The sequence below is a fragment of the Coenobita brevimanus genome, chromosome 18 (genome assembly GCF_032717465.1).
Source record: "Coenobita brevimanus isolate Jiangsu-jjx chromosome 18, ASM3271746v2, whole genome shotgun sequence".
In the NCBI taxonomy this organism is placed as follows: domain Eukaryota; kingdom Metazoa; phylum Arthropoda; class Malacostraca; order Decapoda; family Coenobitidae; genus Coenobita; species Coenobita brevimanus.
This window is the reverse complement of record NC_136971.1, coordinates 25,040,248-25,065,037: the sequence shown is the minus strand read 5'-3', so window position 1 is coordinate 25,065,037 and position 24,790 is coordinate 25,040,248. Positions and strand designations below refer to the sequence as shown.

The 24,790-nt window shown below is 39.8% G+C and overlaps 1 protein-coding gene across 1 annotated transcript in view; it reads right to left on the bottom strand.

The window, feature by feature from the left end:
• Window positions 1-646: 646 nt before the first annotated feature.
• The window catches only part of LOC145391414 (uncharacterized), a 37,145-nt gene continuing 13,001 nt past the window's right edge, over window positions 647-24,790 (bottom strand). Inside the window, exons 4-5 of the mRNA XM_080266021.1 lie at window positions 2,477-2,580; window positions 647-749 (exon numbers count right to left, since the gene is read on the bottom strand). Coding sequence (XP_080122147.1) covers window positions 705-749; window positions 2,477-2,580 — 149 coding nt within the window. The 3' untranslated portion in view covers window positions 647-704. The remainder of the gene's footprint in view (window positions 750-2,476; window positions 2,581-24,790) is intronic.

Genomic DNA, 24,790 nt, shown 5'->3' with positions numbered 1-24,790 from the left:
GGGTGAGTTAGGATCTAATAATAAGCAAAGAAGAAGTATGCAAGTGGAAAAATTACTTTATCAATATGCACTTCTAGGAAAGCAAAAAAGAGAACACGTTGGTTATAATATAAAAGAATTTTATATACCTAACAACTATCCTATTATCTTACCCACTTCACATAAGAAGAGGTCATCCATATTTCATCTTCCTGTCTCCACACGATTTTATATCCTTTTTGGAGAGACTGTTGAAACGGAAGGAGAGTTAGATCTTATTGTAGTTTTCTCTGACTCCTTCCTTAAGACACGTCCATCCCAAATTAAATAAAATCGTCAGGAGGTGTTAGGAATAAAATATGACCTAGCGGCAGTGAAGGGGAAGGGGTGGATGTGCAGGGGTCTATGTTGAATCCAGTCGAAGGTCTTCCAGGGAGAGACGATTTTCAACACCTCGTATCCGGACGTACTGTGTGTGTGTGTGTGTGTGTGTGTGTGTGTGTGTGTGTGTGTGTGTGTGTGTGTGTGTGTGTGTGTGTGTGTGTCCTTGACAGCTTCAAACAATCACCTCAACTCAGAATAAACCATCACTTATGTCAGGGTTAAACATATATATAAACCCCGTCACAACCTAAGTCAACCTCAGCTGAATAAAATCGTCTGAAGGCAACGAGAATACACAGCAAAATACGTCATCGAACTGAAGGTGTTACCCTTGTCCTTAATTATTCCAGTCCATTGATGCAGGCTGTGAAACGATCCATCTGTTCCTGGAAAAATAATGAAAAAAATTGTACAGTATACTTTTTTTTTTTTATTAACAGAACAGTGGAAGGAAAAACAAAAGAAAAAAATAACCCATGCACCTGTTTACAGGTGTCCTCCATTCTGTAAATAAAGTGGTTAATAACGAGGCTTACAATGGGGCTGTTTCTCTCATCTCTATGATTACAAAAACCAACCTGTGTATTGCCTAACCCTTTGGGGCTCTTGGGCTTGAAAGGAACAAGAATTGCTTAAGACTATCCTATGGAGATTGTTTCAAGAATCTGACTTCGTGTTCACAAAAATCTTGTTTCAAGAATCTGACTTCGTATTCACAAAAATCTTAAGGTATTCATAAAAAAACAACGTTAACTGAAGAATCTATCTGAATATGATTCAGATCTCTAGAACACATCGCCTAGCATCCAGTTAGGCACAGAGAAGATTGTTAGAGCCGCCCTGTGGGCTCCAGTCTGGCCCAGTTCTCTCCTGGTTACAATGAGTGACTCAGAGACTAATATATTAGTATGCTGGACTCCGCTGCTGGACGGGTTTGGCAATTATCAGCAATGCAATACAGCTACAGGAGGTGGGGGGGGGGATTATACTTAATTTTTGGAGCTAATTTTGAGAAAAAATGCTGCTTCAACGTGGGAGCAATACTCATCCGTTTTTTAAAGCTTGGATCCAATACTCAAACATTTGATGTGAAAAAAAAAAAATGAATACAATAAAATAAAAGCCATAGTGACGTACAAAGCCCACGACTGACACTTTGCTGTTTGAAAAATCCATTTTGAGGTTGCTAAGGCCGTCTAGACCTGGCAAGAAGAGCATATAATATACGTTATTAGTCTGAAGTAATTTGGTTAGTATGTTTAGCTGGATATATTATCTTCTTCTTAAGACATCACCAATAATATCTTTGCGACTACAAATGTCTCAATAAAGTTCGTTTTCCTTTAATTTAGACGGTATTTTGCACACTGGAAGGATTTCCGAACTAAAGGGGGTTAGATATAGTCTTTATTGACCCATCGTCACTATGGGTCTTTCACATTATCTTGGCCCAGCTTTCAGTCCCTTTGAAGCTTATTATACGTACAGTAGCTCAGTGGCAGAAAAAAACAATGCTATGGCTAGGTATCCTTTCCATAGCACGTCTCCATGGCTACAGTCATAGTCTGGTGTTAATCGATTGTTATAAGTCAATACTGAAGCTGACGAACGGTACGTTTAGGTTAATCTAATGTAAAAAAGAGCATAGAGATAAAATAGAGTCACCTGACAACAGACAGAAGACACAGTCTTTTTTACTGAAGGGGTTTAAATACACTACGGTGAGTATGCTGAAATTTTCTTTAGTATAATTACATTTTCTATTTTTAATTACCAAAAGAAAGTTTTATTCAGTATAGGAAAGGGAATTTAATAACGAGATTTAAAAAATCTTGGAATGAAAAATGAAATAGTTATAGGGTAAAAAATATTGATTGGGCAAACATATAGTTACGGGGTTATGGGGAAAACGAAATAGAAATGGGATACAAAAACAGAATAGTCATGGGTAAGAAAATAAAGTCGTCAAGAGTAAAACAAATAAAATTGTGATTAGGTAAGAAAATACTCAGGGGGTCAAAAACAAATAAAAAAAAAGTAATAATTCTGTGAGATATAATGGAGAATTAAAAGTGGCAATCCAGCAGAGACAAACAGCACCAAGAGGTCTTACCCGGTTTATTTCGTAGGCAAAACATCTGTACATAGGAAAGATGTTCATCATGGTAACGCCCATGTTGGCGTAATCGTCCAGACTGATGCACCGTCCCTGGAGTTCTGGTTAAGAAACAATACGCAGCATTATCTGGCTGGCCTTTGAAGAGACCTGAGAGGCTAAGGAGGATTATGGAGGGAGATTGTGGTGGTAGTGGTGGTGGGTGGTGCTGGTGGTTGTGATAGTTAATGCTGGTAGTGAAAGTAATGAAATTTGGTGGTGCTAGTAGTAGATTTGTGTAGGGTGGTGGAAGTTATTGGTGGCAGAAGTTAGTTTTGGTGAAAGTTAGTGGCGGAGGAAATCAGTGGTGGTGGAAGTTTGCAGTAGTGGAAGTTAGCGGTGGTGGGAATTAGTGGTGGTGGATGTTTGCAGCAGTGGAAGTTAGTGGTGGTGGAAGTTCGAAGTAGTGGAAGATAGTGGTAGTGGAAGTTTGCAGTAGTGGAAATTAGTCGTGGTGGAAGTAAGTGGTGGTGGAGAGTAGTGCTGGTGGAAGATAGAAGCTGAGGAAGTTAATGATGGTGGAAGTTAGAGGTGGTGGAAGTTAGTGGTGGTGGAAGTTAGTGGTGCGGGAAGTTAGTGGTGGTGCAAATTAGTGGTGGTGGAAGTTAGTGGTGGTGGAAGTTAGTGGTGCGGGAAGTTAGTGGTGGTGGAAGTTTGAGATGGTGGAAGTTAGTGGTGGTGGAAGTTAGTGGTGGTGGAAGTTAGAGATGGTGGAAGTTAGTGGTGGTGGAAGTTAGTGGTGGTGGAAGTTAGTGGTGGTGGAAGTTAGAGGTGGTGGAAGTTAGAGGTGGTGGAAGTTAGAGGTGGTGGAAGTTAGTGGTGGTGGAAGTTAGAGGTGGTGGAAGTTAGTGGTGGTGGAAGTTAGTGGTGGTGGAAGTTAGTGGTGGTGGAAGTTAGAGATGGTGGAAGTTAGTGGTGGTGGAAGTTAGTGGTGGTGGAAGTTAGTGGTGGTGGAAGTTAGTGGTGGTGGAAGTTAGTGGTGGTGGAAGTTAGAGATGGTGGAAGTTAGTGGTGGTGGAAGTTAGTGGTGGTGGAAGTTAGTGGTGGTGGAAGTTAGTGGTGGTGGAAGTTAGTGGTGGTGGAAGTTAGTGGTGGTGGAAGTTAGTGGTGGTGGAAGTTAGTGGTGGTGGAAGTTAGTGGTGGTGGAAGTTAGTGGTGGTGGAAGTTAGTGGTGGTGGAAGTTAGTGGTGGTGGAAGTTAGTGGTGGTGGAAGTTAGTGGTGGTGGAAGTTAGTGGTGGTGGAAGTTAGTGGTGGTGGAAGTTAGTGGTGGTGGAAGTTAGTGGTGGTGGAAGTTAGAGATGGTGGAAGTTAGAGATGGTGGAAGTTAGTGGTGGTGGAAGTTAGTGGTGGAGTGGTGGGTGACGGGTACTCTTAGAGATTTTAGGAAAGGACATATGGGGGAGGTGGTGGTGACGATGATGGAGGGGGAGGTGGTGGTGGTGACAGTGATGAAGGGTGAGATGGTGGTGGTGAGGGTGATGGAGAGAGATATGGTGGTGATGATAGTGGTGGAGGAAGAAATGGTGGTGGTGATGGTGTAGGGGGAGATGGTGGTGCTGATAGCGATGTAGTCGGAGATGATGGTGTCGATGCTGTTGTAGAGGGAGATGGTGGTGGTGACAATGATGGAAGGGGAGGTGGTGCTGGTGATAGTGATGTACAGGGAGATGGTGGTGGTGGTGATAGTAAGGGGGGGAGATGGTGGTGGCGAGTGATGAATAGGAAGATGGTGGTGGTGAAGGGAAAGGGGTGTTTGTGGTCCAAGGTGTTACAGTGATGTAGGGGGAGATGACGATGGTAATATTGATGCAGGGGAAGAGTATGGTGGTAAACAGATGAGTAATGGTGGTGTGAGGTGGACGAGGGACAAGGTAAAGGGGTAAGTGAGGAGCTGACAGTGATGTGGTGGAGATCTGCTCGTATGGAATGGTGGTGATTGTGGGCGTGTTTGTTGGAGGCCACGTGGAGGATTCGGTGGTGACTGCAGTGGAGTACAGTACAGAAGATGGTGGTGGTGAAGTGGGTGGTGACGATTTTAATAATAATAATAATAATAATAATAATAATAATAATAATAATGATAATAATAATAATAATAGTAATAATAATAATAATAATAATAATAATAATAACAACAACAACAACAACAACAACAACCAACAACAAGCCTTTAGGAGACGATGGCCAGCTCTAAGTGGGCCGTTGCAGTTCAGCCTGTACACACAAAGGGACACACACACACCACAAAGCCAGCCAGGAGACAGGATTTGTGTGCCGGGCAATCCCCAGGTCCTTACTGTTTTTTTAACCAGCCCATACCCCACTGACCGGGCTAATGTATGGCCCGGCCTGCACTATAGGCGCAGGGAATCTTTGAACGAACGAACGAACGAACACACAAAGGAGGAACCTTTTCTGGTTAAAGTCTAAAAATACCATCTCTCGCCTCTCTTTGGTCACACACTAAACCACCCAGACAGCAGAAGTAACTCAGTACTTGGAAAAACACAGGAAAAAAAAGTGAAAATAATATTCATATCATATATATATATATATATATATATATATATATATATATATATATATATATATATATATATATATATATATATATATATATATATATATATTTGTTAATGAAACCTTTCATATTATATACTGATTTTGTTTGTAACACACATATCTAGTCATCTGAAACAATTTCAGCACAACTGAAGTTTTTCTGGGGGTGAAAATATGGATATTTCTTAGTGCAATGTTTTCTCACTCCTCTACTGTATATGTTTTCATCGGCATGTAGCGGTCATTTTTTAAAATTTTCGTGCTTCACTGTGAAGCTCACAATGGGTTAAGGAAACTAAAAAGTGCATCACCAGGTGAGCCAGACGTTTCTCTTCAATTTGGCAAGAAAAAAATCGATATTCGAAATCTGAAAAAAAAAAAAAAAAATGGTGCTGGAAGAGGCCACTGGGTCCCGACAATTTCTGGACCCTGGGCGATTGAGGGGCTAAGCGGGCCGTTGCTAGGATACGGTGGAAAAATGGCCGGCACTGGGGTGACTCATAGGGAAAAAAATAGCCAGCACGCGGTGGGTTAATGACTTCCCCTCTATCACCAGTGAAGTGTACTGTGGGCTGCTGCTAGTAAAATGATGAGTCATTGAGTGAATAGGTAGGTCTTTCTCACTCTCACCTTCCTCCTGTGTGTATCGTAAGCGAGGTTATTGGGTTACGGAGTTTATTGTACACAGTAATACTGAAATGTATTTGACAGCGTAACATAACATGACGCAAACCTCCTGGCTGACCCTATCTCCTGCTTTCTGCCCTCAATCGTACTCTCGGGCTCTCTTTGCCTTTGCCCTCTGGAATCTGAGAATATATATGGCTCGGTGGGGATGTAGTCTCTGGTAGATTTCCATGGTTATTTTCCATGTCGTCAGGTAACTGGCTCAGTCTGGTTTACTTGCTCGTATCATGAAATTCTTGTATCGTCTGGACTAAAAAGAGAGTATTTGAGATACATCATGTGTTAAGACACTATTGATGGTCTCAGAGAGCAGAATTGTGGATTTACATCATGTAGATTGACATTCCTAGCGAGAAGCTGTGTATGTCTCCAGCCGACACTACATACTGCACATTGTGATATGAGATGTATACTAGTGCCAATAATGCCAACATATTGCTTGCTCATGCAAAGGTGTTGTACCCACGACAGTACGTGCTGTCATAAAGTATTAATCCATATTATATCCACATTACAATCAGCTTGTGAGCTACATAAGTAAAATATATAATACTGGTCTTGAGGATGACATAATGGGTTGTTATGAAGCACCAGGAGAAAATAATAATGGGAAGTGACTAAAGAATATGTGTCAGGAAAGGAGGTTGTGCATTTGTAACTCTTATTTTAAAAACAAAGATGCACATAAAATACGTGGTGTAGAGGGAACGGGGACCGTGTTGAAAGAAGCCTGATTGATTATGTGCTCGTAGAGAGGTCAATGATGGAATGGTTGCTGATACGAGGGCCATGAGAGGACGATGCGGAGGTCTGTCAGATCATATGATTGTGGTATGCAAGATCAAGCTGAGAGGAGTGAGGTGGATCAGGGAGAAAGACTGAAAGTTGGGAAGCTGAGGATCAAAGAAATGGCAGATGATTACATGACCACAGTAGAGGAGTTAGAATCAGTGAACTGGAATGAAATGGATCTGGACAGCCTGTGGAATACATATAGGGACTGCTTAGGTAGGAATGCTAAAGTGGTGTGTGGTGTGGCAAGAGTAACAACAAAAAAGAAAGGTACGGTATGGTCGCATAAGGAGGTTGAGACAGCGGTAGAGGAAAAGAGGAAGAAGTGGCTAAAGTGGTTATAGGATAGGGATTCAGTTGAATAAAGAACTGAGCATATTGAGAGCAAGAAGCATGTAAATAGACTAGTGAAGAGGAAAAAGAGGGAGGTAAATGATGATCTAGGAAGAAAACTGAATGTGAACTACTCTGATAATAGGAAGTTATTCTGGAAAGAGATGCGGAAATGTAGAAGTGAAAGCAGAAAGACATGTGATAGTGTGAAGGATGCAGGTGGTATATTATTAACCCATGGAGATGAAGTAAGGACCAGATGGAAAGAATATTTTGAAAGCCTGATGAATGGGAACAGACTGAGCAGAGCGGCTGTAAACATGATTGGTTTTGGGGGTGTGCAGAGAAGGAATGCAGTGGCAGGAGACGTGACACTCGCACAGGTGAAGAGTGCTGTGAAACACCTGAAAAATGAGAAAGCAGCTGGAATTGGCGAGGTGTATGCAGAGATGCTTAAGCGTAGTGGAGAGAGTGGAATGAAGTGCTTGTTGGATATGTAAGAAGGCATGAATGAGTGAAACTGTGCCTGCAGAGTGGAACAAGGCTGTGGTTGTACAAACAGTACAAAAATTGGGGTAAGCGAAGGGAGTGCAAGAATTATCGTGGCATAAGTTTACTGAGTGTGGTAGGAGAGGTACATGGAAGAGTTATTATAGAGACAGTAAGAGAGATGTCAGAAGTCCTAGTGAGTGATGAACAGGGTGGCTCTAGGAGTGGCAGAGGATGTGTGGATCAAATATTTGCAGTGAGACGGATAGCAGAGAAGGCTTGTGAGAAGGACCATAAGGTGTTTATGGCATTCATGGGTCTGTAAAAAGCATACAACAAAGTAGACAGAGAGGGATTGTGGAAAGTTTTGCGCAGGTACGGTGTAGATGGTAAGCTGCTAGGTGCTGTCAAGAGTATTTATGATGGTAGCGAAGAATGTGTAAGGGTTAATGGGCAGGAAAGTGAATGGCTCACGATCGGTGTGGGCGTGCGACAAGGTTGTGTGATGTCCCCATGGTTGTTCAATATATATATGGATAGGGTGATGAGAGAAGTAAAAACACGAGTAATGGAGAGTGGGATGGCACTGGTAATGAATGGTGATGGATGGAATATTTCAAATTTGTTGTATGCTGATGATGCAGTACTGCTTGCAAGTACTGGAGAAGAACTTGGTAGGCTAGTGCAGAGTTTTGCTGATGTCTGTGAGCGTCATGCCTTGAGAGTGAATGAAGAAAAGAGTAAAGTGATGGTTATTGAGAGAGAAGGTGACTCACAGTGTGATGTTACAGTGAATGGAGAGAGACTGGAATTGGTGAGAGAGTTCAAATACCTGAGTACAATGACAGAAAAGAAAGGAAAATGTGCAAAAGAAGTTGAAAGTAGAGTGACGCAAGGAAGAAAAGTAGCTGGTGCAATGAATGTCTTGATAAGAAACAGAGGCTTGAGTATTGCAGCTGCACGAGGCCTACATGAGAGAGTGTTAGTGCCAACTTTAACGTATGGATGTGAGACTATGGTGCCGCATGAAAATGAAAAGTCAAGAGTAAGAGCAGTGGAGATGGGACTGCTGAGGAATATATGTGGAGTACAGAGGGTAGATAGGATACGAAATAATGTGCTTCGTGAAAGGTTTGGAGTGAGGATGTCTGTGGACACCAGAATCGAAGAGAGTGTACTGAGATGGTATTATCATGTGGAGAGAATAGATAACAATCGTATGGTGAAAAAGGTATATCTGAACGAATTTGAAAGCGGGAGGAGGCGAGGTGGGCCAAGGAGAAGGTGGAGAGATATGGTGAATGAGTGTGTGAGGAAGAGAGGTTTGGAAGTCAGTGAGGCTACGGAACCGACAAGAAATCGAGCTTCCTGGATGAATATTGTGAGAAGTACATGATCAGGGATTTTGGCACCCCTTTTTAAAGTGGCAGCGTCCAGATTGACTCAATCGGATACGTTTATGTGAAGCTACAGAACGTGGTAAATGTTTTTGGCGTATCTGATAAAGCCAGGATTCCGGGGGCTTGAATGATGAGTGAATGGAAGCGTGTCTCATTGGATTGGGCAAATTTGGGCTGTCTGGACATAGCTACTCCTACTCCTGCCCTGGGGTGGGAAAGGAGGTCCGGATGCTGCTGCTGATGATATAATGCTGTAACAGTTACATTTTTGTACAAATATTGTATTATAATTGCAGTTACATCGTGTTAATGCAGTTGTAGTTACATTGTTTAAATGCAACTGTTACGCAAGTGTGGCTGTAATATTACATTGTGTTAATGCAACTGTTATACATTTGTGGCTGTAAAAAAAAAAAAAAAAAGATAGTTACATCGAGATCATGCAACTGTCACAAAATGTAGTTGAAACAAACTGTAGTTACTGAACTGTAGCAATCGTAATATGATTGCAGTAATGCTAGTGTTCGTAGTTATACAATTGTAGTTACATAACTGTAGCAATTGTAAAGTAACTGGAGGAGTCAGAAGTGTAGCCACTGTAGCTATATAATTGATACATATGTATATAATTTATACAATAATAGGTATACAATGGCAAGTCTACAGTAGGCAATCGTATCATGAATCAGCCACATGTGATGTACTTGCTATCAGTTTATTTGAGACACCATAGGTGTATTGGCTTAGTTATGTTGCACAGTTTATATTTAAATGACATTATATGTAACTCCATACTTTGTTAGTTTATATAAAATATTATATACATATTTACAATATGTTCAGTATTCAGTTTCCATTATACCACATATCACTTGATACTATACTGTAGTTCTCCAATGGCTGTGAAGTCAACTTGATATGTGTACTTACTTTTTGGTATTGGTTGGAAGTAGGTTCATTCATGTGTCTGGCTGAGTATAGCATAATGGTTTCACTTTTTCCAGTTTCATTTGTGTTAGCCATTTTTACCGTATTACCCTTGCAATTGTGATGTGAAGGATATATAAGTATTTATGTTTTAATTATCTTGTCTTACTAGATTTTCATGTGTATTATATGTTGATATAAGGATATATATTGGCTATCACTGTGTATGTATGTAAATGAAGTAGTACTATTAAACTAATAGAGTAAAATTTACTGTAATGCTCAAGTCACTGATATTAACTGTGGTGGTAATGGTGAATGTGGTGGTGATGGTGGTAGATACGGTGTTGGAGGAAGTCTGGCAGTTGTTTTGATGATGTATTATCGTCAGCGCCATGCCTTCCCAATGGTAGATACATAAGTAGGTGGGTAAGTAGGTAGGGTGGGTAAGTAGGTAGGGTGGTAGGTAGGTCAGTGGTGTCGTTGTCCCCACTCAATGACTAATGACACAATGCTTTTCTTTGTGGTGGTGAAGAGTGGAGGGAAATGGTGGAGGTCCTCTGTGCTGTGCTGAACTAAGCTGTCACACACTTCGCTCACTTCCTTGTTCACTTCTTCTTCTTAATTTGTAGTGCTTGATTTTCCTTACTTGTTGTGATTAACTTGTAGGCTTGTAGAGTTGTCGATAGACGTAGTTTATCAGTGTTATTGTTTCTTGTAAATAGTGGAGTTGTGCCTAAGGTGGTTAAGAGCAGTTAGGGGCAATGTTATGTTGTGTTGATGCTCCACCAGCACTCGCTCTCTGCTTTGCTTTTATTTTATTTATTTATGTATTTATTTTTTGTTGTTGCTTGTGATTGTGTGAAGGCACCAGATTGAGTGTAGTCGACTGTTTTCGCTACCAATACCGATGACGTGGCCGTAGATAGACGAAGAGATAGGACGGTTGGTTGTAATTGTAATTGTAGATCGTCAAAGCACAGTATAAAGTCGCGAGGCATATGGCTCGAACTTGCTGCTGTCAGCAATATCGATGACTGTAGTTTATCGTAATTTACCGTTGTTCACCACTGCCGCTAATATCGACAAACGTAGCTAATTGGTTTGATTAGATGGAAAAATTGTAGGTGTATCGTAGATTAATGGCTTCCCCTCTATCGTCAGTGGAGTGTAAGGTGGGCCGCTGCTAGTAAAATGGTGCGTTGTTGAGTAAAGTGAATAGGTAGGTCTCTCTCTTTCTCATCTTCCCCCTCTGTGTATCGTAAGATGAGTTATAGAGCACTCTTGGGTGTTGGATTTTATTGTAAACAGTTATATCTAGATGTGATTGAGAGTGTAATGAAGCGTGACGGCAAATCTCCTAGCTGACTCTATCTTCTGCCTTCTGTCCTCGATCGTACTCTCGGGCTCTCTTTGTCTATGCCCGTCTGAAATCTGAGAATACTGTATATACAGCTCGATGGGGATGTAGTCTCTGGTAGATTTCCATGGTTAGTGTCCATGAGGTCGGGTAACTGGCTCAGTCTGGTTAACCTGCTCGTATCATGAAATTCTTGTATCGTCTGGACTAAAAGGAAATTGTTTGAGATACATCATGTGTTAAGAAATTCTTGGTGGTCTGGGACAACAAGATTGTGGACATACATTATATGGATTGACATTCCTAGTGAGAGGCTGTGTATGCCTCCAGCAGATGCTACATGCAACACATTGTGATTCGAGATATCCTCGTATACTAGTGCCAATAATACCAATGCCTCCAGAATCCTCTGTTTTTACTGCAGAACTGACTGCTGCCGTTTCAGCTTTTCGACAGATTCTAACAATGAGAGAGCTTTTTGTACGATTTTTGTGTTTCTATAAAAGCCATTTTGGCTTTTTCTGATACAGGGGCATGGTAAGCTTGTCCAGGTTTGTTGGGTTCCCGCGCATGTTGGTGTGGGAGCAATGAGAGGTCAGATACATTAGCTAAAGCTGTATCTTCATGACGGCTCCATACCAACTACCCACTTCCCGCTTCCGATATGACGCCTTCCTTGAAGTATGCGATTCGCAGTTGTTGGCAGAGACAGTGGCAGCTGTTTCTCATAATACAGGAAATATATCATAGGGTAGTTGTGCCGAGGATTCTCTCCCCCATGCCTTGGCGATTGGAGATGTTTGTTGCCCTGCTTTGCATTGGACACTCAGGGCTTACTCACGGGTTCCTCATGTGTGATGGGACTCAGCCGTATTGTGATGATAGCCTTGTTCCCCTCACCGACCGTCATTTGCTGTCTGGGGCCGGATGGTGCCTACTGTCTGTAGTGCTTGGAGGACCATTGACTATTTCACTCATGTTTTCGGTTTTCTTCAGGAGGCGGGTTTCCTACCACTTCTATAGGTAACTGATATTTAATTAATTATTCTGTTGTCATTTTACGTGCTTAATTTCTACATGGGGATATCTTCTTTGTTTTTGTATGAGTTTTGTTTTGCGGGGGGAGCGTCTTTTACCTTGCTGCCCGATGGCATATGACCCTAGCAGTTGTGCAGTTTTTTTTTTTTTTTTTTTTGATAATCGATAAATCACTGAAACCAGGTCAGTGTAATAGGGCCAGGGTGCTTTACATCCTCAATAAGTGTGATGAAAATCGGTGAAGAAAAGTGATGGAATAATAATAATAATAATAATAATAATAATAATAACCACATACAATGATCTCCACCTATGGTAATAGGTGGATATCAATAATAATAAAAATACTGATAGATACAAGGATCTCCACCAGTGTTAACAGGTGGGGATCAACTAGAACGCTGTAACTGCCAAATGCAGTTACTGCTCTCCATCTATGAAACAGTACTTTGTCGGACTCCGTCCAGGCGAGGTAAATATTACTGAACTTATTTTTTTTTTCACTAACAAAACGATGGTCAAACTGCCACCGAAAAATATATATATCAGGTCCAGGACCAAACCAAACTTCTTAGGCCAAGAAGTGCCTCATTTATTTATTTATTTATTTCTGTATGGAAGAGCAATTGAAAAATGTTGAAAACTAGGGTGTCCGTAGTATCTTAATGCCATGCATGAATGACCTAAAAAGTTTTCAGTACAAATATTTGAAAAATAATATCATCAGTTTTTCCTTCCATGTCCATGTATATAGAATAGTTTTGGAGTAAATTTTGGTCGAAAATTCATGATTTCGATTTTTGGACCTTTCTGCACCAATACTTAGAATTGGGTTAACGTCATTAAATCTGGGTCAGTGAAATAGTCATGCTGCTGTATATCCTCAATAAGTATGATGAAATTCACAGATGTACGGTTATGTAGTAGTAATAATAATAATAATAATAATATAAATAATAACTAGACGAATGTAACTGTCAGAAACATTTAATGATCTCCACCTCCGAGAAAATTGCTGACAGGCACAATATATATATATATATATATATATATATATATATATATATATATATATATATATATATATATATATATATATATATATATATATATATATATATATATATATATATAATAGCTCAGAAACCGTTGAATAAACTGCATCCAAAAAGTAAACAAGCCTATGTCAGGATCAGACAAACGTGTCGCACCGAAAACTGCCTTACCGTGTTTTGTTTTCTCCTTTATGGAAGAGCAAAATGAAAAGGGTGTACGAAATATTGTAATGTCATGCACGAATGTCCATCATTTTTTTTTTTGATACAAAAATATTGAAAATCATTCTATCACGGGATTCCCTTCCATGTTTATCTATCTGTAACAGTTTTGGAGTAAACTTAGATTAACAATTCATGATTTTTGGACATATTTAAACACATGCCCATGACAAGTAAGTCAAAAGCCAATGAAACTTTGTAACTGTGAAAGTGTCTTGGTGTTGTACATCCCTAGTATCTATGAAGAACATCAGAGAGGAAAAGTGCAGGAATAACTACAACAACAACATCAATAATAATAATCATGATGATATTAACTAGAAGACTGTAACTGTCAGAAATAGTTACTGATCTCATGATGATGATAATATTAACTAGAGGACTGTAACTGTCAGAGATAGTTACTGATCTCATGATGATGATAATATTAACTAGAAGACTGTAACTGTCAGAGATAGTTACTGATCTCATGATGATGATAATATTAACTAGAGGACTGTAACTGTCAGAGATAGTTACTGATCTCATGATGATGATAATAGTAACTAGAAGACTGTAACTGTCAGATATAGTTACTGATCTCATGATGATGATAATATTAACTAGAAGACTGTAACTGTCAGAGATAGTTACTGATCTCATGATGATGATAATATTAACTAGAAGACTGTAACTGTCAGAGATAGTTACTGATCTCATGATGATGATAATATTAACTAGAAGACTGTAACTGTCAGAGATAGTTACTGATCTCATGATGATGATAATATTAACTAGAGGACCGTAACTGTCAGAGATAGTTACTGATCTCATGATGATGATAATATTAACTAGAAGACTGTAACTGTCAGAGATAGTTACTGATCTCATGATGATGATAATATTAACTAGAAGACTGTAACTGTCAGAGATAGTTACTGATCTCATGATGATGATAATATTAACTAGAAGACTGTAACTGTCAGAGATAGTTACTGATCTCATGATGATGATAATATTAACTAGAAGACTGTAACTGTCAGAGATAGTTACTGATCTCATGATGATGATAATATTAACTAGAAGACTGTAACTGTCAGAGATAGTTACTGATCTCATGATGATGATAATATTAACTAGAAGACTGTAACTGTCAGAGATAGTTACTGATCTCATGATGATGATAATATTAACTAGAAGACTGTAACTGTCAGAGATAGTTACTGATCTCATGATGATGATAATATTAACTAGAAGACTGTAACTGTCAGAAATAGTTACTGATCTCATGATGATGATAATATTAACTAGAAGACTGTAACTGTCAGAGATAGTTACTGATCTCATGATGATGATAATATTAACTAGAAGACTGTAACTGTCAGAGATAGTTACTGATCTCATGATGATGATAATATTAACTAGAAGACTGTAACTGTCAGAGATAGTTACTGATCTCATGATGATGATAATATTAACTAGAAGACTGTAACTGTCAGAGATAGTTACTGATCTCATGATGATGATAATATTAACTAGAAGACTGTAACTGTCAGAGATAGTTACTGATCTCATGATGATGATAATATTAACTAGAAGACTGTAACTGTCAGTTACTGATCTCATGATGATGATAATATTAACTAGAAGACTGTAACTGTCAGAGATAGTTACTGATCTCATGATGATGATAATATTAACTAGAAGACTGTAACTGTCAGAGATAGTTACTGATCTCATGATGATGATAATATTAACTAGAAGACTGTAACTGTCAGAGATAGTTACTGATCTCATGATGATGATAATATTAACTAGAAGACTGTAACTGTCAGAGATAGTTACTGATCTCATGATGATGATAATATTAACTAGAAGACTGTAACTGTCAGAGATAGTTACTGATCTTATGATGATAATATTAACTAGAAGACTGTAACTGTCAGAGATAGTTACTGATCTTATGATGATGATAATATTAACTAGAAGACTGTAACTGTCAGAGATAGTTACTGATCTCATGATGATGATAATATTAACTAGAAGACTGTAACTGTCAGAGATAGTTACTGATCTCATGATGATGATAATATTAACTAGAAGACTGTAACTGTCAGAGATAGTTACTGATCTCATGATGATAATAATATTAACTAGAAGACTGTAACTGTCAGAGATAGTTACTGATCTCATGATGATGATAATATTAACTAGAAGACTGTAACTGTCAGAGATAGTTACTGATCTCATGATGATGATAATATTAACTAGAAGACTGTAACTGTCAGAGATAGTTACTGATCTCATGATGATAATAATATTAACTAGAAGACTGTAACTGTCAGAGATAGTTACTGATCTCATGATGATGATAATATTAACTAGAAGACTGTAACTGTCAGAGATAGTTACTGATCTCATGATGATAATAATATTAACTAGAAGACTGTAACTGTCAGAGATAGTTACTGATCTCATGATGATGATAATATTAACTAGAAGACTGTAACTGTCAGAGATAGTTACTGATCTCATGATGATAATAATATTAACTAGAAGACTGTAACTGTCAGAGATAGTTACTGATCTCATGATGATGATAATATTAACTAGAAGACTGTAACTGTCAGAGATAGTTACTGATCTCATGATGATGATAATATTAACTAGAAGACTGTAACTGTCAGAGATAGTTACTGATCTCATGATGATAATAATATTAACTAGAAGACTGTAACTGTCAGAGATAGTTACTGATCTCATGATGATGATAATATTAACTAGAAGACTGTAACTGTCAGAGATAGTTACTGATCTCATGATGATAATAATATTAACTAGAAGACTGTAACTGTCAGAGATAGTTACTGATCTCATGATGATAATAATATTAACTAGAGGACTGTAACTGTCAGAGATAGTTACTGATCTCCACCCGTGAGAATGTTGTTGTACTTTTTTTTTTGTACTGACTCAAAAACCGTTGGCGAAGCTTCCACCAAAAATATAAAAACCTGTTCCAGCAGCAGACAAAACTTGTAGGGCCAAGAAGTGCCGCATGTATAGTTTTTTTTTTTTCCCTCTCTATGGAAGATCAATTTAATGGTGTTGAAAGTGGGGCGTCCGAAATGTCATGCATGAATGACTCAGATCTTTTCCATGCAAATGTTTAGAAAATAATTATATCCCGGGATTTCTTTCCATATTCCTGTAACTATGGTAGTGTCGGAGTAAGTTGAGGCTGAACTTTATGATTTTAGGACATGCTTGGAAGTGTTACCTAGTAAAGTAGATGAAGGTCAATGAAAATGGGTCATTGTAATAGGATGATGGTGCTGTGCATCCTTAAGACGTACGATGAAAATCGCAGAAGAAACGTAACGGAATAATAATAATCTATCTATCTATCTATTGCCAGACGCCTCAATCCCGTTTGGGGTGGCCACAAACAAATCGCCTCCATGTCGCCCTGTCCCCCATCATTTCACTGCCATGCTCCCAACTCACACTCCCCTTTCTCATATACCTCTCCACCCCATCCCTCCATCTCATCCTCGGCCTCCCCCTCCCTCTTCCCCCCTCCACCTCACTCACATACACTTTCTTCGTCAGTCTTTCACCCTCCATCCTCTCCACATGGCCAAACCACCTCAGTGTGTTCCTCATAACGCTTCCTATCACATCCACATCAACACCACAACGCTCCTTTATATCCTCATTCGTCAGCCTGTCTCTCCACGTGACTCCACAGGCTCCTTTTAAATAACTCATTTCCACTGCTCTCACTCTTGACTTGTGTCCTTCCAATAATGTCCAAGCTTCACTTCCGTACGTTAGAGTTGGTATCACAATACTGTCATGTAGTAACTTTTTCACTTCCATGCTCACGTCCCTGTTTCTTATCACTGCTTTCAAAGAACCAGCAACCTTTCTTCCCTGCTGTACCCTTTCAAGCACTTCACCCTCCAAACCTCCATCCTTACTCATCACACTACCCAAGTACTTAAACGTACTCACATTTTCCAATTCCTCACCATCCAACCTCGCTGTACATTCACTAACTTCACCTCTCTCAAAGACCATCACTTTACTCTTCCCTACATTCACCTTTAGATTCCGTTTCTTACACACTCTCTCAAACTCATCCACCAAGCCTTGCAGCTCCCCTTCGTCTTTGCTCAACAACACAGTATCATCTGCAAACAACAGTACAGGGAGTTTCCAAACACTATCCTCTCTTACCAGGGCCACTCCAACATCCACTACCCTACCTTGTACCTCTTTTATTACCCCATCCATGTACAGATTGATAATAATAATAATAATAATAATAATAACCATCATCATCATCCGATCTTTTTTCCCACCATAGGGTAGGGTGAGCAACGTCCAGACAGCTCAAACTTGCCCAATCCAATGGGCCACGCTTCCATTCACTCACCATTCCAGCCCGGAGAATCCTGGCTCTGTCTGATACGCCAAAAACATTCACCATGTTCTGTAGCTTCGCAGAAACGTATCCGATAGAATCAATCCGGACGCTGTCATGATCAAATCCTTGATCATGCGCTTCTCCTCACAATATTCATCCAGCCAGCTCGATCTCTTGTCTAGCCTCACCGACTTCCAAACCTCTCCTCCTCACACATCCACCATATCCCTCCACCTTCTCCTTGGCCTACCTCGCCTCCTCCCGCCTTCAATTTCGCTCAGATATTCCTTTTTCACCACTCTATTGTTATCCAGTCTCTCCACATGACCATACCATCTCAGAACACCCTCTTCGATTCTGGTGTCCACAGACTTCCTCACTCCACATCTCTCAGGAACCACATTATTTCGTATCCTGTCCACTCTCTGTGCTCCACATACATTCCTCAGTGGTCCCAACTCCAATGTCTCACTTTTGACTTTTCATTTTCATCCCACACCATAGTCTCACATCCATATGTTAAAGTTGGCACTAACACTCCATCATGTAAGCCTCGTGCAGCTGCAACACTCAAGCCTCTGTTTCTTATCAAGACATTCATTGCGCCAGCTACTTCCCACTTCTTTTGCACATTTTTCCTCTTCTTTTCTATCACTGTCCCCAGATATTTGAACCTCTCACCAATTCCAGTCTCTCTCCATTCACTGTAACATCACACTGGGATTCTCCTTCTCTCTCAGTAACCATCACTTTCATCATTTGCACACTTATTGTCAAGACACGACTCTCGCAGATATCAGCAAAGCTCTGCACTAGCCTACCAAATTCTTGTCCGGTACTTGCAAGCAGTACTGCATCATCAGCATACAACAAATTTGAGATATTCCATCCATTACCATTCATCACCAACGCCATCCCTTTCTCTCGAATACTCGTGTTTTTTTCTTCTCTCATCACCCCATTAATATATATACTGAACAACCATGGAAACATCACACTACCTTGCCGTATACCCACACCAATCGTGAACCATTCACTTAGATGCCCATTTACCCTTACATATGTTTCACTGCCGTTATAAAAACTCTTGACAGCACCCAGCAGCTTACCATCTACACTGAACATGTGCAGAACCTTCCACAATCCTTGTCTGTTTATTTTGTCTTATGCTTTTTCCAGATCCATGAATGCCATAAACGCCTTATGTTCCTTCCCACAAGCCTTCTCAACTATCTGTCTTACCCCAAATATTTGATCTACACATCCTCTACCACTCCTAAAGCCACCCTGTTTATCACCCACTAGGACATCTGAGACTTCTCTTACTTTATAATAATTCTTCCACATACCTTCCCTACCACACACAATAAACTTATGCCACGAAATTCTTGCACTCACTTTGCTCACCTATATTTTTGTACAGGGGTACAATCACAGCCTTTTTCCACTCTGCTGGCAGTTTCACTCATCAATGCCTTTTCACATATCTCCAACAAGTACTTCATTCCGCTCTCTCCATTAGCCTTAATCATCTCTGGATGCACCTCATCAACCCCAGCTGCTTTCTCATTTTTCAGTCACTTAACAGTGTTCTTCAAGTGTGCGAGTGTCACGTTTCCTGGCACAGCAGTCCTTCTCTGCCCACCCCCAAAACCAATCATATATACAGCCGCTCTGCTCTTATCATTCCTATTCATAAGAATTTTATAATATTCTTTCCATGTGGTCCTTACTTCATCCCCATGGGATAATAATCTACCACTTACATCCTTGACACTCACATTTCTTTCTGCTGTCACTTCCACATTTCCGCACCTCTTTCCAGAATAACTTCCAATTTTCAGAATAATTTGCATTCATTTTTCTTCCTAGATCATCATTTACCTCCTTCTTCCTCTTCACTAGCCTCATTGCGTGCTTCTTGCTCTCAGTATATTCAGTTCTCATTTCAACTGAACCCCTGTCCTGTAACGAATCTAGCCACTTCATCTTCTTTTTCTCCACTGCTCTCTTAATCTCTTCATCCCACCAAGTCGTACCTATCTTCATTGTTGTTACTCTTGCCACACCACATGCTGCTTTAGCATTCCTAACTAAACAATCCCTATATGCATTACATAGGCTGTCCAGATCCATTTAATTCCAGTTCACTGATTCTAACTCTTCCCCTACTTTGACCCTGTATTCATCTGCCATTTCTTTGATCCCCAGCTTCTCAACTTTCAGTCTTTCTCCCTGATAGCTCCTCTCTCTCCTGGTACATCTCACTCCTCTCGGCTTGATCTTTCATTCAACAATCATATGATCTGACAGACCTCCACATCGTCCTCGCATGGCTCTCGTATCAGCAACCATTCCCAGCATCGACCTCCCTACGAGCACATAATCAGTCAGGCTTCTTGCAGCATGATCCCAGTTCCCTCCATACCATGTATATATATGTGCATCTTTGTTTTTAAATTGAGTTACAAATGCACAACCTCCTTTCCTGACACATATCCTTCAGCTGCTTTGCATTATCATTTTCTTCTGGGACTCCATTACAACCAATTATGTCATCCTCAGGACCAGTGTTGACGCTTCCATTCATATTGCCCATTACGATCACTAAATAGCTCTTGGGCATTTCTCCCACTGCTTCATCCACCTCATTCCGAAATCTGTCTTTCACTCCTGTCATTACACGACGTATACGTTACAATCACAGCCAAATTCACCTTCTCAAACTTGAACTTCACATACATACATCTCGCTGCTGACACATTTGTAATCTCTCATTCCAGTCTGCCACACCTCATTCTTCAACAAAGCAACTCCATCCTTGCATCTTCCTCGCACATTCATGCCAGATCTTACACATTTCACACCCTCCCACTCCTCCATTTCACACCCTTTTCTTTTTTTGTTTCACACAGTGCCATCACGGTATATCTTGTCCTTTTGAACACATTCACCCCTTCCACCCTCTTGCTGTCCTCATTCATACTTCTTACGTTCCACATGGCCATACGAATCTGCCTGCCCATTTGATTGGGACCCTGAGCAGGTATTGGGCTCTCCTAGGCTCTCCAAAACATTTGCCATGATTAAATGATTTTAGATAGGCGAATCGGGGGAACACTCAACCCAGCCAAGAGGGGATTTAATCCCCAAGCTAAACCTCATCAGATCATATAGCCCTGCTAGGATTACAGAAGACTGCAACCCCTTCCAGCACAGCAGTCACCGGGCAGGGCGCGAACTCGCAACCTCACGATTACTAGCCCGACACCCTACCACTGAGCTACTGTGCTCCCCTCAACCCGGCCAAGAACCCCAGTTATATGGATACCACCATCGTTGTAAATGGTTTCTTGGGTACTGGAAACCATTTGGCTTGCCACTCATTGTAGAGACCATATGGCATCCCTACTTCAAGTGAGTGAGTGATGGGCACCCCATCATTTTTTTTTTTAAGCTAGGCAGAAGGAACCAAAGGCAACGAGCCCGCAATAACTGTTCCGTTCAAGAAAAAAACAAAACACAAGAAAGAGCCAAATTCAAGATCCGATCATTTCGAGATGCCTGGACACTGTGTTTGAAAGACTGGAGATCATAGAAGGCAGGAAATACAGACAGAGGGAGACAGTTCCGGAGTTGACCTGTTGCATAAATGAAGGACTGGGAGTAACAGTTAACTCTTCCATTAGAGAGTTAGACAGAAAAGGGATAAGAGTTTGCTGCTAGGCGGGTGCTACGTAGAGATGGAGGAATGCAAGCAGACGGTTCAGAGGAGTAGTGACCATTAAAGCAGAGATAGAAAAGAGATAAAGATGCAACAGTGAGGCGAAGAGACAGAGGTTGAAGGGAGCCAGTAAGAGGAGCAGAGTTAATGAGACAAAAAGCCTTTGACTCCACCCTATTGAAAAGAGCTGTATGTGGGGAGCCTCCCCACACATGCGAGTTGTACTCCATACAGGGGCGGATAAGACCCGTGTATAGAGTCAACAATTGTACAGGGGTAAAGAAGGAACGGAGTCAGCTTAGCACACCTCTTAGAAGCAGATTTTACAAGAGATGTAATATGATCTTTCCAAGATAAGTCCCGAGCGAATGAAACCCTAAGCATGTTCAAGGATGATGCAGGATTAAGCTGAATATTATTAAATATTAGTGGGTACACCTGTGGAAGATTCTGTAGGGTTGATAGGTGTAAGAACAGAGGCTTTGATGCATTAAAAACAACCAGATTATTTTTTACCCGTCAGAGATACGAGCCAAGTCAGACATTAGGTGTGCCATAGCCTCATCCCTTGTTTGCTGAAGTAACTGCTGAGATGGACGTTGGGGGAACCGAATGGAAAGGTGAAGGGTGGAATCATCTGCTTACGAGTGAATAGGGTTAGATATACAGCTTAGAAGGTCATTGATGAATAAAAGGAAGAGAGTTGGTGATAGGACAGAGCCCTGAGGAACACCACTGTTGATAGATCTAGGAGATGAACGATGGCCGTCTACAACAGCGGCTATAGAACGATCAGAAAAGAAGCTATAGATGAAGGCACAGATAGAAGGAACGAAACCGTAAGAGGGCAGTTTGGAAATTAAAGATTTATGCCAGACTCGATCGAAAGCCTTTGAGATGTCAAGAGCAATGGAAAAGCTTTCGCCAAAGTCCCGAAAGGAAGATGACCAGGAGTCTGAAAGGTACATGAGGAGATCGCCAGTGGAGCGTCCCTGACGGATCCCATACTGACGATCAGAAAGAAGGTTGTGGTAGGAAAGATGCTTTAAAAATTTTTATTAAAATTTGACTCGAAAACTTTTGAGACACAGGATGTTAAAGCAATTGGACGATAGTTAGAGGGGTTGGGAATGATCGCCCTTCTTTGGGACAGGCTGAATGAGAGCAAACTTCCAGCAAGAAGGAAAGGTACAAGTTGATAGACAAAGGCGAAAGAGTTTACCTAGGCAAGATGTAAGCACAGAAGCACAGTTCTTGAGAACAACAGGAGGGACTCTATCAGGCCCATATGCCTTGTTAGTATTGAGGCCTGTGATGGCAGAAAATACATCAGCTGAAGAAATTTTAATGTCAGCCATGAGGAAGTCAGAGGGGGGAAGTGATGGAGGAACACACTGGAATCGTCTAAGGTGGAATTGGAGGAGAAAGGCTGAGTGAAGAAATCTACTTTATCAGTAGAAGAAATAGCTACAGAACCATCACAGTAGAAAAGAGGAGGGAAGCATGATTAGGTAATAACAATAATAATGATGATGATAATAATAATAATAATAATAATAATAATAAAAAAAAAAATAATAATAGTAGTAGTAGTAGTAGTAGTAGTAGTAGTAGTAGTAGTAGTAGTAGTAGTAGTAGTAGTAGTAGTAGTTGTAGTTCTGTTGAAATAGTGGTAGTACAGCAGTAGTAGTTGTAGTAGTAGTATTAGTTGTAGTAGTAATAGTATTTTTCCAATTGTACTACTACTACTACTACTGCTACGTCAGTTGTTGTTGCTGCTACTGGTACTACTACTACTATTGCTGCTGCTGCTTCTAATATTGATTTCCACCTATTAACATCGATGGAGATCTTTGCTTCCATCAGTATTTATTATTATTATTATTATTATTATTATTATTGTTATTATTATTGTTATTATTATTATTATTATTATTATTAATTATTATTAGTATTATTATTATCATTATTATTATTATTATTATTATTATTATTATTATTACACTAAATAGTAAAGAGACTACTGAAGAAAAAAAAGGAGGTAAATGATGATCCAGGAAGAAAAATTAATGCAAACTACTTTGAAAATACTGTAGGAAGTTATTCTGGAAAGAGGTGCCGCAATGTTAGAAGTGACAGTGGAAAGAAATGTGAAGGTGTGATGGATGTAGGTGGTAGAATTATTAATCCATAGGGATGAAGTAAGGACCAGATTGAAACAGGGGCGTCATTTCAATTTTCCTGGAGGGGGGGGGAGGGACATAGGCTATTTAGGAGGCGCCCATACTCCCACCTCTCCAAACGGGTGGGGTGGCAAGCGAACATTTTGAAGCCACATGCAAAGCTGTATTTAGAGAATTAAAGCAGTAAACAAATATATACACTGTATATAATTATTTGCTAAACCAATTACTTCCTCAAAGACACACTATTGGATATTCTAGCATTGGCAGTATTTCTGTGTGAAGTTGAATATGTAATTTAAAGTGCATGGTAAAGTATATATCATTGCATTATATGCTAATGACCTTGGATAATAGACCAAACTGGAATTAAAATATTTGTATTGGTGAAAGCTAAAACTGACTTCATTCTTACAGCCTAATGAAAAGATAATTATTATAAAATTGAGAACGAAAAGATGTAATCTTGTAACTGAATTAAAAATGGAAAGCTTTTAGCTTACTAGCCTCCAAAATCCCATGAACCATATAAAGTAATGTGAAAAAGTAAGCTGTACACTAAGAGCTAGCAGAAATAAAATGACGGTTTTAAATTTGGAAGAGGCTTACGTAAGAAGAGTACATTAATATAAGATTTCATTAGAGGAAATTGAAAATTAAACTACGTATGATGAACAAACTACTGCAACAGTGGATATCTCCGTCATCTCGGCTTTGCAAAGTTATCAACCAGGATGTTAAAGCAAAGATTTTTAATAAGTTCCTTTCCTGAGGCCATAAGTACCAAGTAACTTAAGCGATCATTTCTCATTGAAGTTCTTAGATATGTCATGACTAAGCAAAGTATTGATAAAAGTCATTCATTGCCTGCAGTAGTTACTGGAAGGATGAGAAGAATTTTGATAATCTTCATTATTTCTGGATACTGTACGCACAGTCTAATGGTCTGAGTTCATATGATTAAAACAGATTCTTTGGCTTGTCACTCTTACTTAGAAAATGTCTTTTTGCAACAGATATTTGGGAAACTAGAAGAATTTCACCTATGTCTATATCTTCCTAAGACTGTACTATAATAGAATGCTTCT